The sequence below is a fragment of the Triticum urartu genome, chromosome 3, assembly GCF_003073215.2.
Source record: "Triticum urartu cultivar G1812 chromosome 3, Tu2.1, whole genome shotgun sequence".
Lineage (NCBI taxonomy): Eukaryota > Viridiplantae > Streptophyta > Magnoliopsida > Poales > Poaceae > Triticum > Triticum urartu.
In genome coordinates this window covers 568,169,822-568,186,796 of record NC_053024.1, presented here as the reverse complement: position 1 = coordinate 568,186,796, position 16,975 = coordinate 568,169,822, and the positions used below count along the sequence as shown (strand labels likewise).

At 41.6% G+C, this 16,975-nt stretch overlaps 2 protein-coding genes and 1 long non-coding RNA gene across 3 annotated transcripts; 2 read left to right on the top strand and 1 right to left on the bottom strand.

The window, feature by feature from the left end:
* Nucleotides 1-175: 175 nt before the first annotated feature.
* LOC125545050 lies at nt 176-2,468 on the bottom strand. The gene is made up of 2 exons (XM_048708899.1): nt 2,292-2,468; nt 176-1,075 (listed from the first exon to the last, which is right to left on the bottom strand). The coding sequence occupies exon 2, from the start codon at nt 1,001-1,003 to the stop codon at nt 461-463; it is 543 nt and encodes a 180-aa protein (XP_048564856.1). The 5' UTR covers nt 1,004-1,075; nt 2,292-2,468; the 3' UTR covers nt 176-460.
* Nucleotides 2,469-10,396: 7,928 nt separating this feature from the next.
* Nucleotides 10,397-11,845, top strand: LOC125548726. Its single transcript, XR_007301153.1, has 2 exons — nt 10,397-10,750; nt 10,877-11,845. It is a non-coding gene; the product is annotated as an uncharacterized LOC125548726 (long non-coding RNA).
* A 3,580-nt stretch (nt 11,846-15,425) lies between these two features.
* Nucleotides 15,426-16,606, top strand: LOC125545049. Its single transcript, XM_048708898.1, has 2 exons — nt 15,426-15,875; nt 16,333-16,606. The coding sequence occupies exons 1-2, from the start codon at nt 15,521-15,523 to the stop codon at nt 16,401-16,403; spliced, it is 426 nt and encodes a 141-aa protein (XP_048564855.1). The 5' UTR covers nt 15,426-15,520; the 3' UTR covers nt 16,404-16,606.
* Nucleotides 16,607-16,975: the final 369 nt, after the last annotated feature.

The following is a 16,975-nucleotide window of genomic DNA, read 5'->3' as shown; positions in this document are numbered from 1 at the left end:
TGACGCTTAGTATAGACTACTTCCCACTATGACAAATGAACACGACAGCGGACGTTTTGTCATAATGGCACTGGGCCCTCTGTTTCAAAATTCTAAATGTAACCTGTACTGGCAAAAAGTCTTTACTTTTAAACAGAGTCACAATTGCACACAGTTTTTTTTGCTAAAGGTAACAAAAAAGACAATAATAATAATAATTAATAACACACGAGCAGCAGACTGTTTACAGAGTGACTTCACCTTGAAGAGACGACATTATTATCCTACTAGCAAACGACAGCTAGTATAGTTCACAAAGACAGACCCGTACTGCCCCATATACGGGTCTAAGAAGGCATCTAAGCCGCTACTGCCCGTACGGGTCTAAGGCGGCATCTAAGCCGCTAGCTAGTTTACGAGGACAGGCCCGTACTGCACGTACGGGCCTAAAAGGCGGCATCTAAGCCATGGTAGCAAGAGGCTACTTGCTGTACGTCCGAGCAAGACAGACACAGAAGGCAAGGATGGCAGCAATGAGGACGCCAAGAAGGCAAGCCCAGATGATGTGCAGCCACGCCTGGGCAGACAACAAAACAGGGCCAGAGATTAAGATAACGGCAAGGCCAATCAACCTGAGACCAACATCATCCAGAGCTTTCCACACAGCGAAGGGTGCCTGTGGCAAGTAGAGGGTCAAGTACCCCAGCGCCAGGTTCACCACTGCCAGGTAAGCTCCCAACATCAAGACAACTGGCAGCCTCGATGGGAAGCCGGCAGCCCAGATGGGTTTGTTATACATCCTGTAGGCCGAACCTGATGTGATGGCAATGAAAGTAGCCGGTATGCAGATAACCACCATCCACGTCAAAGCACGGCTCACCTTGAACTTCTTGTTCTGGTCCCCAATCGTCAATGTTGAAGCTGAAGACGTCCCCGACATCATCGTTACCAGCTGAATAGCATGGGGTAGGGTCTTGTACCCCTTCAGGTTGACTTTCTGACCAGTGGATGCTGATGGTGCCATGATTCCAGGCAAAAGGTGCCTTCTTTCTTGATTTGGCACAGGACAACTCTTCAAAGTATGCTGTAGTGTATCCTGAAAAAAAACACAGTTCTGACATATAGAAATATTGTATATACATGGAATCTTATTGATACAAAAACTGTAAATTATCTCTACACTTCTCTAAAAGGAGCGATCCATCACCAAACAATAATACTAGGACTGAGTATACATAATTCTACAAATTCTCTGCAGGTTCACGCCCAACCACAAAATATAAGAGAAATAGCTGGTCCTATTAAAATGAAGCCAGCTATAGTGTATCAGATAGCATTAGCTTAGCCCTCGTCAACACAGTATGGACCACATGGTTCCCGCAGAGTATCAGATTAAGCCCAAAACTGTGTGATCCAATAGATTGCAACTTGTTCTCAGTTCAAGTGGTTTTCATGAAAAGCCTGAAACCAGTACCATTCTGAACATATCAACCATGAATATAACCAAAGTAAGCTTTTAATGTGGGAGGGTCAGTCATGATCTGAACTAAACTAGACGGAACGAAATCAGGTACATACAACAGACCACGGCAGCTTACATTGTCAGAGTGGCCAGAGCATCAGCCACGGCAGCAGCAGACTCAGCCATATGCATTTCTTAATTATTAGGTGAGTTAGCCCCTTCATATACTTCAACAACATACCCACCTCCCCGGCGGCCTCCACCCAACTAAAACGTCTACAGCTCACCCCTGCGCGATTGTAGGAATTTCATAGGATTTCTGTGGGATTCCAATCCTTTACTTTTCCCTATGGTTTAACTCTGCTTCAAAGGGCAGGTGCTATCTAAATTCATATGGATTGGATTCATATGCCTCAATTCCACAGGAATTTGACCAAACACTCCAACCTCTTTTTAGGAATAAGAACAGAGCCTTTGTTTTCCAATCATCTTGCAGTTTTCCTGTGACCAGCAATCCTCTGTTTTGCACTAGCAAATCCGTGAAATTCCCGTGTTTATCGTATTCACACGTTTCTACATCCTGCGATCCAAAAAAATCCCTAAGCCCGCCTGTGCTCCATACCAGAACCCTAACCTAAACAGCAGCCACCCTCTCCGGCGACTAGAGTATCACTGCCGTTAATATAGAGCGATAGGCAAGAAAAAGACACCTTTTTTTGCCGAATCGACACCCATCGCCGAGTCGACGCGACCTGAGCGCCATCGTATCGGCGAGTTGCACAGGGAAGGAGAATGAACGAAGAGATGCGAGCGTACATCTGCTAGAAGAGGGTAGGGAGGGGGAGCATACCTTGATCTGTTGGCCTCCGCCTCGGATGGGCGCAAAGCAGACTCGCCGCGTCGACGAGAGAAGGGGGAGATCAGAGGGCGGCGGCGGCGGCGGCTATGCGGTGAAGATATGGGGCGAGTTGCGACGGGATTGGACCGGAAGGCTTTTTGACAGGCAGAAGTCTGGGATTTTTTTTTTGTAGGGGGTCTGGGATATATATTGACTGCCCCGTCTTCGATTGTGGCTTCTCCTTTTCATTATTTTCTTAGCAAGGTTGGTAGTTGGGCTGGTTCTCTGGCCCAGTAGTTTGTGTCAGGTCACCACTCCGACAACGGAAAAAAAAAACAAGGGAGCGTCTATATCGAGCTTAACCGAAAACTTCGAATTTTTTCATCGTCGAGTAGGGCAAAGCAGCCTGTTCATTTTAACCTAAACGTCAGAGTTCTTCCATATCGAGCCATCCTTGTTGATGACGCTGAGGAACAAATAGAGCGTCGGGACATTGAAATGCAAATTAGATCAAAGGGGCTGACTTTTAACAAATTTGCCTATGATCCGTGCACATATATACCATGGGGGCCATGGCAAGAGGTGCATTCGTTTGGTTATGACAAAGATGCTAATGAGGAACGCAGATTGATTGGCACTAAGCAACTGAAAAGCCATTTGCTTGACCATAACCGGGGGGAGGAGGGGAAGTGGAGTTGCTAGTTGAGGTGCATACCAAACCTTCTAAGAAATCTGCCGCCAAGAAAGCTAACAAACTTGCTAAGGAACCGACTACTAAGAAACCTAAGAAGGCACATATTGATAAGGCATCTAAAGTCCTAAAATCAGCTATGGATGATGTACTATGTAGTGCTACATCATCTGTCGTTGTGGACAATGCCAATGAAGAAGCACTTGACCTTCTTCGGTCAATAGCGAGTCAAACAAATGCTATTGGTAACAATGATATGAATTTTTCAACATGTGATGTTGTTCAACCTAATGTGCCATCAATTTTTTTTAGAACAAAGAGTAATCACATTACTCTAGTGGGGGTTACATTCAGATCTCATCATGGATCGCAGTATCTCTGGTACGTCTGCAACTAAGTATGTGTCCCCATCTATTCTAGCCTTTGATGCCATCTCATGTGCAAGAGAATTGCATAGTCTCCCCACCACACTGATTCTGTAATCAAAAAATACAGACAGGGCATCTTTGATATCGTTGATTAGGTCGTGGCATGGTGATCTGTTTGGAGCCCCTGTCGCTAGCTCACTTGCAATCACTTTGCAATCCATCTCTAAGATAATGGGTCCTCTTTATAGGCTCGCAAGTGTCTTCAGGCCAATCAGTGTTGCACTTGCTTCGGCCTCTTCCACCGATGCACACACCTTCGGGATCTTGTCGAGAGAAAAAAGTACCAAGCCTTTGTGGTCCCTCGCAACCGCGCCTGCAGTGCTCTTGCCAGAGTCAGCGATGAAGGAGGCATCTGTATTGATTTTGACCAAGCCCTGATCAGGGGCGCTCCACTGTTTGGTCTGGGGTTTAGCACAACAAGTAGGAGCACCAACAATGGGTACTACCTGTTTATCATTAAGATGTTCAGAGACATCTGCAGCATCCTTTAGCTCCTCATCGTACCTGCGCAGAAACAACACTGACTGACTGACAGATTCTTTGCCTTCTCTGCGGACCACATCGTCTCGTAGATGCCAACTTCTCCATAGTAAGAGCAAGATTCTGGCACGAGTGTCCTCCGATTCCGTACTTAGCAGTGCCTGCAACCAATCAACACCCGTGAACCAAAATTTTGTTCTCGGCTGGTAGAATCCAACTCTTCCACATTTCATGTCTCAAGGCTGTACTTCTGGTGCATGAGATGACTGCATGATATTCATCCTCCTCGCCGTTGCCACAAATACTGGAGGTTGCATCCAGTTCAAGCCATCAATTTCTAAAGTGGATGAAAGCAATGAGCAATGTGGGTCTTCGGTGGTGGTTGATACAGAACCACCAATTGGTTGGAGCCTAATTGAGATTGCTCCTCCAAATGAAGATGAAGTGGATGTTCCAATTACCAAGGAGAATATGTGTGACTTTCTTGGTATTGATGAGGATGAGACACAGGAAGCACCTCCTTCGCCACCTAGTGAGGATGTGTATCTCACCGATGAGGAGGACCAACAACTATTGAATGAGGCACCTATTCTTGTTGATGATAGGATAGCTCAGGAGGATGGAGAATGCATATGACAAAGAGAACCCTCAGATGTATGTAGGTGCCTTGTTCCCTTCAATGGAAGAGTTCAGGATGGCAATAAAACAATATGCCATTAACAATGAAATTGACATATGGGGATCTAAAACAGGTAAAAAAGATATCTTCAAAATTGTAGAGGCATCAAGTGTCCATGAAGGGTAATTGCTCGTTTAAGGGTTGATGAGAAAACAATAAAGGTACCAACTATCTTACTAATAATAACTTATATTCCTACTAAGTGCATGTACAATGGTTGATAAGACAATTTTATCTTAAATTTTGCATGTAATTTAGAGATGACAAAAAAGTATGTCTACAATGGGTTATATCTTAGCCTTATCTTCAATAACTAGTCATTCCTTAAAACATGGTAAGACAAATTACGCTAAGAGATCATCTCTTGTCTTTTCATACATAAGAGGAGACAAGCCTTTTCTTATGAGCTCTCTCTCCTCTACCTCATCATTTATCCTATATGGCACTTCTAAAATAGCATCATTGTACATGCCCTAATTAGTTTATATATATAGAGAGAGAGTAACACTATTCTGATCCTATGATTAGAATATTATTGTGATAACAGTCGGGCCTATATATAGGCGCGATCATGCGTTCCCGAGATCCACAGAAAACCAACAGCGCCGGCCCGTCCCAATTAGGGGTGGGCATAAAAACCGACGAACCGAAGACCGAACCGAAGCCGAAACCGAAAAAACCGAATTTTCTGTTTTTCTCACTGCTATAGAAAAATTCGGTTTTCACATGCATAAACCGAATTTGATTCGGTCAATTCGGTTTTACACCGATTACCGAACAAAAAACCGAAGTTACCCTCTGCTCACATCGCTCGCAGACGTACTCTGTAGCCTGTCCACGCAGTGTCTCCCGGGAGTCACGCGCCCACGATCGCAACCAGCGCACAGACGCGCTTTCCTTTCCTTTTTTCATTTTTTAATCGTTCGCTTTCCGTTGCTCCAGCACGTCTCACACATAACGTGCGTGGTGAGCCTACATGGCCGTAGTCCATGCAAGGATGGAAGACCCAACTCACGTGGGATTTTGGGTGGAGCTTGTGCATGCGCGTACGATCCTACGAACAACCGTTCAGGTCATTTGGTTCCTTTAGTCCCACCTCGCCCGACGGAGAAAATAAGGCAGATTTTTTGCCTATATAGTAGGGTACCGCTGCTGCAGTCCAAGCAGAAAAACTTGAATATGGCATTTTGGTATAAAACCGAAAACCGGACTGAATATTTGGTTAACCGAATTTTCGGTTAGCTATTTCAAGCCATCATTTTCGGTTTTTATTTTTTCACACCGAATTTAAGAAAAAACCGAATGGTAGAAACCGAGTTTTCGGTTTATACCAAATGCCCACCCCTAGTCCTGATCCCAAAATCCCTATTACGGCGTGGCTCCACCCCCAACCCACCTCCAGCCCCTCGCTTCGGCGCGCCTCGTGCCGACAACCCTCCCGGCTCCAGCGCGCCTCTCGCGGCCGCCGCCCCGGCCCTGGCGCGCCTCCTGCCACCGGGCCCCATCCCCAGCGCGCCTCTCTCCATTCCCAGATCGCCTCCCGCCACCGCCCTCCATCCCCACCACGCCCCAATCGCCGGACCTTCGCCGGCCAGCGCAGCCGGTGACCGCATCCCCTCGCTTGGCTGCACGCGATCAGGGGCGGACGTTGTAATACTAAGCCCATGGTATAAGGCCTTGCCCCCACTAAGCCCATACTCTTTGCCCCCACTCATTTTTTTTTTGGTTATTTTCCAAACAAAAGTCAGCCCATATGGCTTGGTCACGCACGAACTACCAGCGGGCTTTGCAAAACAGTGTACTAGCTTTTCCTTTCGTGAATCGCAATGGAGTCCGGACGCGACCCACCGCCTCTCTTCCGCCCAGTCGCCCAGACTAGATGCGACGGGCGCCCTGGCCAGATCGCCTTGGAGCGCTGGTAATCAATTGTCGATCCGCGTTGTACACATTGCCGTCTGGTCGGCGTGCCGTTCTTTGATCCTTCCGCCCTTGATTGATCAAGGTAAGCCCTAGACCTAGGTTCCCTTCATCTTTACAATCTTCTGTTGTAGTTCTTAAATTGATGTTCTTTTCCAACTTTCATGTTAGAAAGCAGTGAGTTTTACTTTTTTGATGATGCAACCAAGGTGCTTCTGTGATTTCATATGGATCGGCTAAAGAAAGAAAATACATGGTGGTGTGGTTTATCAAAAGGGAAACTAGGACAAAAACTAAAAGAGAAAAACGAAGAGAAAGTAAGGAAAAAACAACTATGTCGATGCCGGTCGACAAAAAACACAATTGATGAAATAAAGAGATTTTTTTCTTTTCCTTTTTGCAAAATCTACAACCGACAACACTCACGAATTTGTTGATTTGAACTAATTTTTAATATCCTATACCCCTTCATAATAAAGGGCATGACAGTGTACTAGCTTTTCCTTTCGTGAATCGCAATGGAGTCCGGACGCGACCCGCCGCCTCTCTTCCGGCCAGTCGCCCAGACGAGATGCGACGGGCGCCCTGGCCAGATCGCCTTGGAGCTCTGGTAATCAATCGTCGATCCGTGTTGTACACATTGCCGGCTGGTCGGCGTGCCGTTCTTTGAATCCTTCCGCCCTTGATTGATCAAGGTAAGCCCTAGACCTTGGTTCCCTTCATCTTTACAATCTTCTGTTATAGTTCTTAAATTGGTGTTCTTTTCCAACTTTCATGTTAGAAAGCAGTGAGTTTTACTTTTTTGACGATGCAACCAAGGTGCTTCTGCGATTTCATATAGATCGGCTAAAGAAAGAAAATACATGGTGGTGTGGTTTATCAAAAGGGAAACTAGGACAAAAACTAAAAGAGAAAAACGAAGAGAAAATAAGGAAAAAACAACTATGTCGATGCCGGTCGACAAAAAACACAATTGATGAAATGAAGAGATTTTTTTCTTTTCCTTTTTGCAAAATCTACAACTGGCAACACTCAAGAATTTATTGATTTGAACTAATTTTCAATATCCTATACCCCTTCATAATAAAGGGCATGACAGTGTACTAGTTTTCCTTTCGTGAATCGCAACGGAGTCCGGACGCGACCCGCCGCCTCTCTTCCGCCCAGTCGCCCAGACGAGATGCGACGGACGCCCTGGCCAGATCGCCTTGGAGCTCTGGTAATCAATCGTTGATCCGCGTTGTACACATTGCCGGCTGGTCGGCGTGCCGTTCTTTGAATCCTTCCGCCCTTGATTGATCAAGGTAAGCCCTAGACCTAGGTCCCTTCATCTTTACAATCTTCTGTTATAGTTCTTAAATTGGTGTTCTTTTCCAACTTTCATGTTAGAAAGCAGTGAGTTTTACTTTTTTGACGATGCAACCAAGGTGCTTCTGCGATTTCATATAGATCGGCTAAAGAAAGAAAATACATGATGGTGTGGTTTATCAAAAGGGAAACTAGGACAAAAACTAAAAGAGAAAAACGAAGAGAAAGTAAGGAAAAAACAACTATGTCGATGCCGGTCGACAAAAAACACAATTGATGAAATGAAGAGATTTTTTTCTTTTCCTTTTTGCAAAATCTACAACTGGCAACACTTACGAATTTGTTGATTTGAACTAATTTTCAATATCCTATACCCCTTCATAATAAAAGGCATGATGGTATTTTTGAAGAACTTGAAAAAAGAGCTAGGTCAGGTCGCACGAGGAATCGAGCTCCTGACCACGTCTCCCAAATTTCACAACTTACCAGTCCACTACACTGCCCTTTGGTGATAAAAGTAGCACAAGATTTATAAGAACATACTACGCCGGTGCGCAAAACTAGTCCATCGGCCCATCAATCTGGACCACCCAAGAAAAAATTATGTGTTTTATTCACACTTTTCAAGACTCGATTATCAACTGTAGGCTTTCTGCTTGTGGAGATATTCTAAAATGCCAAAACGCTATATATATGAACGCAACTAAAAAGAACACCTAAAATACTTTTTATGCATGCAACCTGCCTGGCATAGACGACAAATTGATCTAGTAGGACGTTTTCTGTAACAAGATAGGGCCATCTTAGATTTTGACACAGGGACCTCGATTTTAATGGACATCCCCAATCTCCAAGGAGGAAAAACATTCGCGAAATTGAAAAATGTTCATCGATTTTAAAAAAAGTTCACGAATTTGACAAAAAAAGTTCACAAAATCGAAAAGTTCATTGATTTGAAAACAAGTTCATGAATCTGAAAATATGTTCAGAAATTAAATACTTTATTCGTAAGAGGCCGCTCGACCGGGCCGTTTCCCAGGGCCTCGTACGTTCCAATTCAAGGCACAATGCCAAGCTGTTTTGGTTTTCAAATCTTTCTACATTTTATGGAGTTTTCTCGGCCAAAAAAGAGCGATAAATGGCCGAACGTGTAGCAACTTGCATAATATGTCGGAAATCATTCAGACCTGACATGGATGTCTACCATGAACATGCCGACCTGTTTGCAAAAGTTGGGGTGATTTGAAGGATGTCCAAACATATACCATGACGAAGGGTGTTCAGGTAGGCGAGAAGGCTTCGTGTGAGAGTATGTTGTTTTTCGACATCCTTAAAATGACCCCAAATTATTCATGACCCTGTATGAGCAATTCAAGGGAACATGCCAAGTTGTTTTGGTTTTCGATAAATTTTGTATTTTTCAAAGTTTTCTTGGTAAAAAAAAAGACCGATAAATGGATAGGCGTGTCAGAACTTGCATACGGTGTCAGAAAAATTTCAAACCTGGTAAGGATAACTACCATGGTCATGCCACCTGCTTGAAAAAGTTGGGGCTATTTCAAGAATGTCTAAAACTAGACCATGTTCAATGGAGCGTGTTCAAGATGGCCAGAAGGCTCCACCTAAGGGTACGTTGTTTCTTGACATAATTAAAATAGTCTCAATTTTTTTCCACCGACTTCTATGATCAAATCAAGGCACCTTGCCAATTTGTTTGAGCTTTTGACAATTGTTACATTTTTTGGAGTTTTCTCGATGAAAACTCGCCGATAAATGGCTAGACGCGACACACCTTGCATATTGTGTTGAAAATTCATTCAAACCTTGCACGGATGCCTACCATGGGCATGCCCACTACTAAAAAAAGTTGAGGACATTTCATGCATGCCAGAAATAGATCACATTCAACAGAGGGTGTTCGGGTAGGTGAGAAGGGTTCGTTTGAGAGCTTGTATTTTTGGCATCCATCAAATGACCCCATTTTTTCCATGATCTTATATTTCCTATTTTTTTTTATTTTTTCTTTTTATTTCCTGTCCTATTTTATTTTTTCTGTTTCTTTTTTCCTTTTTCATCTTCTTTGACTTTTTTTTGTTTATTGTTTCTATTTCTCAAATTCAAAATTTTCAAAATTCAAATTGTGTTTGTATTTTTTCTGATTTTTAAAAAAGTTTATATACAATTTTTAATTTCTATTTTACGAAAAAAGGGAAAATAAAAACGAAAGAAAAGCAAAGAGTTAAGGTGCTGCAGTTTTTTCTTAGCGTTATTTATCTCGTTCAAAAAGAGAAAAGAAGGTCAGTTGGCACGCAAGGTTAGTTATCTCAGATGGTTGTGCGATTAGACATTGTTGCTGAAGACTCGGGATCGAATTCCGGTCGGACGTCCAGTTTTTTGAAGTTTAATACTAAAAATGAAACTAAACAAGCGCTCCTCATTTCTGATTAGATTTTAACATGTTTTCTCTTTACAAATTGCATGCTATAATTTGTGTTCAAAACTAAAAAAGGGCATATTGAGGGGGTGTTTGTTTCAGAAGTCCTAGGACTTTTTCTAGTCGGGGACTAAAAAGTTCCTGAACCGAACACCCCCTGATATTTCTCAATTTACTGGGTCTTCAGTAATTAGTTTAAAACTTATCGTAATTATCTGTGATGAAATTGTATTATATAGAAATATATGATGTTTTTTTTATTAGGCGCTATATGTATGCTTGTGTAGTTGTGTCGCTAATTTTTATAAATGATTTAGCCATTATTTTTGTTAGGCGCTATATGTATGTTGTGTAGTTGTGTCGCTAGTTTCAATAAATGATTTAGCCATTAGTTCTCACACATACCTCTGCAAAAAGAGTCATATGCATCTTTGCCCCCTCTCAGTTTTCATCCTGGCTCCGCCCCTGCACGCGATGGGGATCCCCCATCTCCCAGCAAACCTTGCAGCTGCACGCCACCTCCCTCGTCCTAAGGTGCCGCTCGTTCGATCCACTCCACTGATGTGCACGTCCCGACGCCGCCGGCGAGAGCCACTACCCCCTGTGCTCCTCTTTTCTCCAAGTTCGTGCAACTCTGATTCTCTTCGTGTTCTATTGCAGGTTGGGCGCGATGTGAACTGCGAACGGATCAGTGATTGGACTAGCAGCAGTTAACTGTACCAACACGGGCTGACAACAACTCGCACGCGTTCGTCTCCGTCGACGGCGGTCAGCACCTCTAACACATGACAGACCCGCTCCCCTAGCTCCTGTTGCTTCCATGACAACTGCTCATGCGCACCTCCAACGCATGACCAGCTGTCCCCTGGTTCTTCTTTTGTTCATGGAGTTGGAGCGTGCTGCAACTAACTTTCATTTCTGAAACTCAAATCCCTCCAGTTCAGTCCATGTATTGTTCTTGTAGGCAGATTTGAACAATCTAAAACTGGAAAAAAGAATGCGTCAGTATAGCTACTAAACAGAAAATGGTCTAGTGTATGTTGCTTTTGTGGTTTTTTGTGTGCTCGTATTTGCATAATTTACCTCAAATGAAAATTCAGTTACTTGTGTACCTATGTGGATAACGCGGGAACAAATTTCCTGTCCACCATCTGTTTTTGCTAAAATGAGTTTTTTTTGTTTTACTTTATATGTGAAGAAAATTAACGGCAGCAAATTTCTCTTGAAAATAAGTTCAAATAAAAAGATGGTAGAAGGTCACATATGTGTACCAGGAAAAAGTTTGCGCAAAAATGCAGAAGGCTTTACTATCCAGGAGTTTGTGTAACTGCTCCGTTTTTTGTGGCTGCTGCAGGCGGCAACACCTGCCGTCGTCATCCCCACTTAGCCCATGTCATGAAGCTTCGCCCCCTGCTACTGCTACACGAAGTGATTGCTTGCTCGTCTGTAATTTGGCACGAAGTTGAACAGCTTTAGCTAGAGTTCAGATAACCGAATGGCAGAGGTTGCTGTAGAACTAGAGTAGCATACTTCAGAGTTCACAGTGCAGATAACTAAATGTTCATACAGTCAAACCTGTTGGCCCCGAGATTATATGAAGATATTCAGAATCAGAAGTTCAAAAGGAGAGTTCGATGAAAGTCAAAATCATGAAAGAGCTTATGAAGTATAATTACTACTGTAATAAGACAAGTGTATTTCGTATGTGCGTGTGAAGTGTGATGTCTCCTGTGTATGTATGCTCACTGTGTGGGTGCTTGTGCCTTCGCATGTGTGTTGCCAGCTCACATGTGTGCACTCTGGGTTTTTTCTTTTCTTGAGAATTCGTGTTGTGTGTGTGTGTGTGCGCGCGCGCGCGTGTGTTAATCAAAACATTTGATGCTAAGGCAAAATAAAAGAGTGTTATGAATTAATTGTTGTGTCCTTATACATGTTCACAAAAAGGTTGTTTGCCTATCTTAAAAAACTTACAACTTTTATATTTGTCCATCTCTTGGTGAATTAAACAAGATAGACGCTCACTTTTCAAAATTTAGAAACTTGCTCACTAAATAAATAGAACTATGTTTTGAAAAACAACAAAAAAAATAGTTTGTGCAAGTTTCGGATTTTCTCGATTTGTGCGTCGAGAAAATCCGAAACTTGCACAAACTATTTTTTTGTTGTTTTTCAAAACATAGTTCTATTTATTTAGTACTAAAAGATTAGGAAGTTTAGAAAACACAAATGAAAATGTTCAAAACCCAAACATGGGGTGGTTCGCCATAAAAAAATTAGGGGCATTCCTGACATGAAAGTTTTTCAATAAAAAGAGCAATTCGAAATTTATGAAAAATCAGATTATTTTCATACTAAATCAAAAAAACAAGAAGTTCAAATTAAAAAAACCGATTAGTTCAAAATTGATAAAATAAATGAATTATCCCCATTTCTAAAAAAAACGAGAGGTTAAAATTAAAATAACGGATCGGTTCAATGATTAATAAAAACTCAGATTTGTAACCGCTACTAAAGAAAAAAAACAAGATGTACAAAATAAAAAGCAAAGCAATGAAAAATTCATATAAAAAGGATTTTCAACGTTTATAAAAAAACCTAGAAATTAAAATTGAAATAACAAAATCGGTTCGATATTTACTAGAAAAACTTGTATTTTTCCCGGTACTAAATAAAAAACACAAGAAGTTCAAATAAAAACCCAGAACGGTCGAATAATTAGTAAAAAAAGGTTTTTCCCAATTTCTAAAAAAAATAGAAGTTTAAATTTTCAAAATTGATCATTTCAAAAATTATAAAAATAAATTGGATTTCCCCGTTTCTAGAAAAAACTAGAGGTTCAAATTCAAAAGACGAAGAAGTCCAATGTTTATTACAAACCCAAGAAGGCCAAACTAAAAAATGAAGCATTTGAACACAAATTTATAAAAAGGGATTTTCTCCGCTTAAAAAACTGTCAAAAAATGTTGTTCTTTGTGTTTAAAAATAATTCTCTCAATCCATTACAAATTTGAAACAAAATGCTCAAAAACCTTCCAAGGGTAGATACTATTCTTATTCTAAAATAAACGGCTAAAACAAATTAATGTATGTTGTTCGAAAAGAAAAGTTTAACCGTATAAGAAAAAAGTTGCGTTTTCTCAACAGTTTTCTAGTGGTATATCATTTGTGCAACTCCGACGAAACGCGTGAGGAATTATGAACAAAAATACGTGACAGAAGTTCAAAGTAAAAACAGCGAGCAGTTCAAGTGCAACACGGGATGCATTTCAGATGAGAATAAAAGAATAAAAAACTAAAAGCCTAAAAGATTTGTTTCAATAAGTTAACGTCCTCCTCCCTGCACGGTTCAAAATTTATATTGTGAGACGTCCGACCTTCAATTACATATTTTAAATAAAGGCAAAAAATGATGTTGTTTTTGCCATTTTTTAAACTGCTCTCAAACGGTAACGAATTTGTAATGATTCTCCAGATGAAAAGGTTGCTCCTATTCATAAGCTTTCCAACGGTTTATTATATACTACATTCCGATGATCGGTTTAAAAGTTTCATGGATACAGTTAAAAACACTCCGATGGCGGTAGTGCGTGAGAATCAGGAGGGAAAGAGAAGGCTAGATCGAGGAGTCGGGGAAGGCTGCACATAGGAGGTGGAAGACAAAGCTGGGAGGTAGTGGTGGTGGTGCAGGAGGAGGAGGAGGGGAACATCAGATAGTGGGATGAGAAAAGGAGGGGAAAACCTAAAATTGAAAATAGGAACATTTTGAAAATTTGAAATCATGAACTTCTTTGATTTTCAAACTTTTTTTTAAATGAAGGTAACAACTTTTCAATTTTTTTGGAATTTCTGAACCAAAATTGGAAACACGAACATTTTTCAAAAATTAAACGAATTCTAAAAAGTGTGAACATTTTATAAATTTCTGAATATTTGTTGAAAAAGAAAAATAAACTTGCAAAATAAAAAAATTAAAATAAATTAAAACAGAATCATAAAAAGAATGGAATGAAATATCTATCGTCCGCTTAACAAGCGGTGAAAAAAAAAATCAAAACCGACCGAAAACACAAAAACCAGTGAAGAACCTGCAGTGAACCAAAGTAAAAAACCGGGTACACGTGTGAGGCCCAAGAGAGCCATCATTCACAACGGCAAATGCACGGGAGGGCTCCTAGCTTATCCACTTTATATATAGTATAGTATATACTAGCGAAGCCCGCGCGGCGGCACGCCGTGCCCGTTGAGACGTAGGTATTGTATGTACTGAAATATTCTGTATGCATGCTATTTTCATCAAGTGGTGATTAAAGAGAAAAAGCTTGCATTCATAACTATTTTACACACGGCATACATCTAAGATGGAAAAGAGACGGTACCACATTCCGGAGAAGATCTCTTTATTGTCAGTGGACACGATAGACAGTACTATGTGTATATATACATTATCTTATTTCATGCGATAAAAAATAAGACTTCTATGAGCATGAGTTTGTAGTAAAAAAAAGCAAGACATGCACAAAAACAATTTGCAAATGATACATTTATTATCAGCATGAGTGCTTCATCTTGCCAGATGGAAATTATACATTGTCCTCTTTTTTTTTCAAACAAGACCAGACACATTACATTCATTCGTAGCTTATATCATTCTTGTGGAGTCTTCCGCCAGATTGGTACCTCCAATGAAATGAGGCAAAGCATTTGCAAATTGTTCCATGCGGCCTACAAGTGCTTAGCGACACTGCATGCAACAACGATTTTGAACAAATAAAAGAGGCATCACTATGATATGCATTTGATTCAGAACTGATCAATCGACTGCGAGTTAAAAGTAGAAGTAAAAATTTTCATTCAAGCACAATTTTTCCCTCATTGCCCTCCCGTATATTTTACTCTTTTGTGATGTTACATAATGATGTTCCTAGGCATGTTTCATGTAAGTTTTCATATGGGAAGTTTCATTTATTAAAATAATAGATCAAATAATGCCATGTTGATTGCTATCGAGAATGAAAGAAAAATATGTCAAAGAGGAATGCCAAAAAAAGTTGTACGGGTCCATATGATTAAAAAATGCATAAAAGGAATGATTTGATTTAGAAGTGTGCCTGTAAAGTGAAAATTAACATGTAAGCTATCGAACACAAATAAGGGAAAGTATAAGTGCTAAAATGTAAAATGACCTAAGAGATAAGGTTTTCCAGTCCTGCTCTCTCTGCTTCTGTGCGGCACACGAATAACTCCATTCAGACAGCGTTGGGCCGAGCACCGCCGTGTGTCGCCGCCCCCACGCCCGGCTACCGCATGCAGCAGCCACACCGCAGGTCGCCGCTCACGGCAACTACGCCCACACACGCAGCAGCCACCGTCGCCCCGCGAGCTTCGCCTGGCCGCGCACTGCCGCAACCACACGTGAGCTTTTCTGACACCCACCGCCCACGGTCGACCTGCGAACCACACACGCACCGTCGCGAAGTGTTGATTGATCCCCTCCATGGCCTCGTGCTCGCCGTCACAGCCCGTCGCCCTGGGACGGAGAGGGGCAAGATCCGTGGAGCTGCGCATGGGGTCAGCATATCGTCCTCCTGCTCCTCAATTCTGGTCGGGTATCGTTTGGTCCGTGCGGCAGAGATGGTGAATTCCTCCTTGGGTGCCCCAGGTTCGGTTCCTTTGCTTCGCTTGCTATTTCTGGTTGTCGTGTGTTTGTTCTGCCTGAATTGAGCTTCTCTGTAGAGTAATGAGTTCCTGGATTGATGGTAAGGAAGTAGAAACATGTACTTGAATACTTGACTTGTTTCTTAGTAAGAATAGTGGTCAAATTCGGGATTGTTCGCTGAAAAAATATAACTTTTTATTAATATTGTTGTCTAGGTTGATGGATTGGTGCATTTGTTGTGCCTGACAGAGAATTTCTAATTTTGATAATTTGGCCGATACATTATCTTCTCCTTTTGGATGTTTGTGAATTCCGACATGTCCAATGGGAAAACAAATGCTCAGTTTAGTGACTTCACCTCAAATTCGGTTTTACCTGTTGAATGAGCAGGTTGTGATTTATCTTCAATTTCTCACAGTGGCCACTTACCTGCTGTAAAACTCTTGTTTCCTTTGTGCAGGGTGGTGCGGCCTTATATTTCAAGAAATAAAATCTTATGGTTACATGCTATCAGTTAAGGTGAATCCGTGAAAGGCCGCTTGAATTGTATGCCTCGCTCAGGTAATGATTCCTTTGTGCAGAGAGCTCTTCTTGATGGCCCCATAAGTAGTAATTAATTTGCTACTCAGAAAAGGCAGTGGCTATTTGTGTTATGGGACACTGATTGCTTCTTGTGTTAAAATGACGATATGGCTTTATTTATGTGAAATAATCATCCATGTATTTAAAGGTCATCCAAGTACATATTTAGAACCTGTTAGGGCCCTTGTGTGTACGCGCTTCTCTAGTATGACCAGGTATTAGTTGACAAATGAATATACATCAAAGAACGTATGACCAGGTATTAGTTGACAAATGAATATACATCAAAGAGCGCCACTTTACTTGCAGTGCTTCGAGCCTTGTAGGCCTCGACATAAGTCCCTTGGCCAAGCTTCACTGTGATGCCTAACAAACTATTTCACAAACATCTTTGTTAAATGATAAAAGCAACAGTGCAAGTAAATAAAGTCATTTTCCCATGTATAAACTGACTTCTTCCAACTGTCCAAAAATGGAGTACTAATACACAGAGAAGGTGTATAATTGTTAAAGCCACTTTA

What these genes read in the sequence shown, in the direction of transcription:
- LOC125545050 (XM_048708899.1), bottom strand. Translation starts at nt 1,003, where the DNA reads ATGGCACCATCAGCATCCACTGGTCAGAAAGTCAACCTGAAGGGGTAC.
- LOC125545049 (XM_048708898.1), top strand. Translation starts at nt 15,521, where the DNA reads ATGCAGCAGCCACACCGCAGGTCGCCGCTCACGGCAACTACGCCCACA. An exon ending in TTCCTCCTTGGGTGCCCCAG is followed by an intron (nt 15,876 to 16,332) that starts GTTCGGTTCCTT and finishes TCCTTTGTGCAG; the next exon opens with GGTGGTGCGGCCTTATATTT.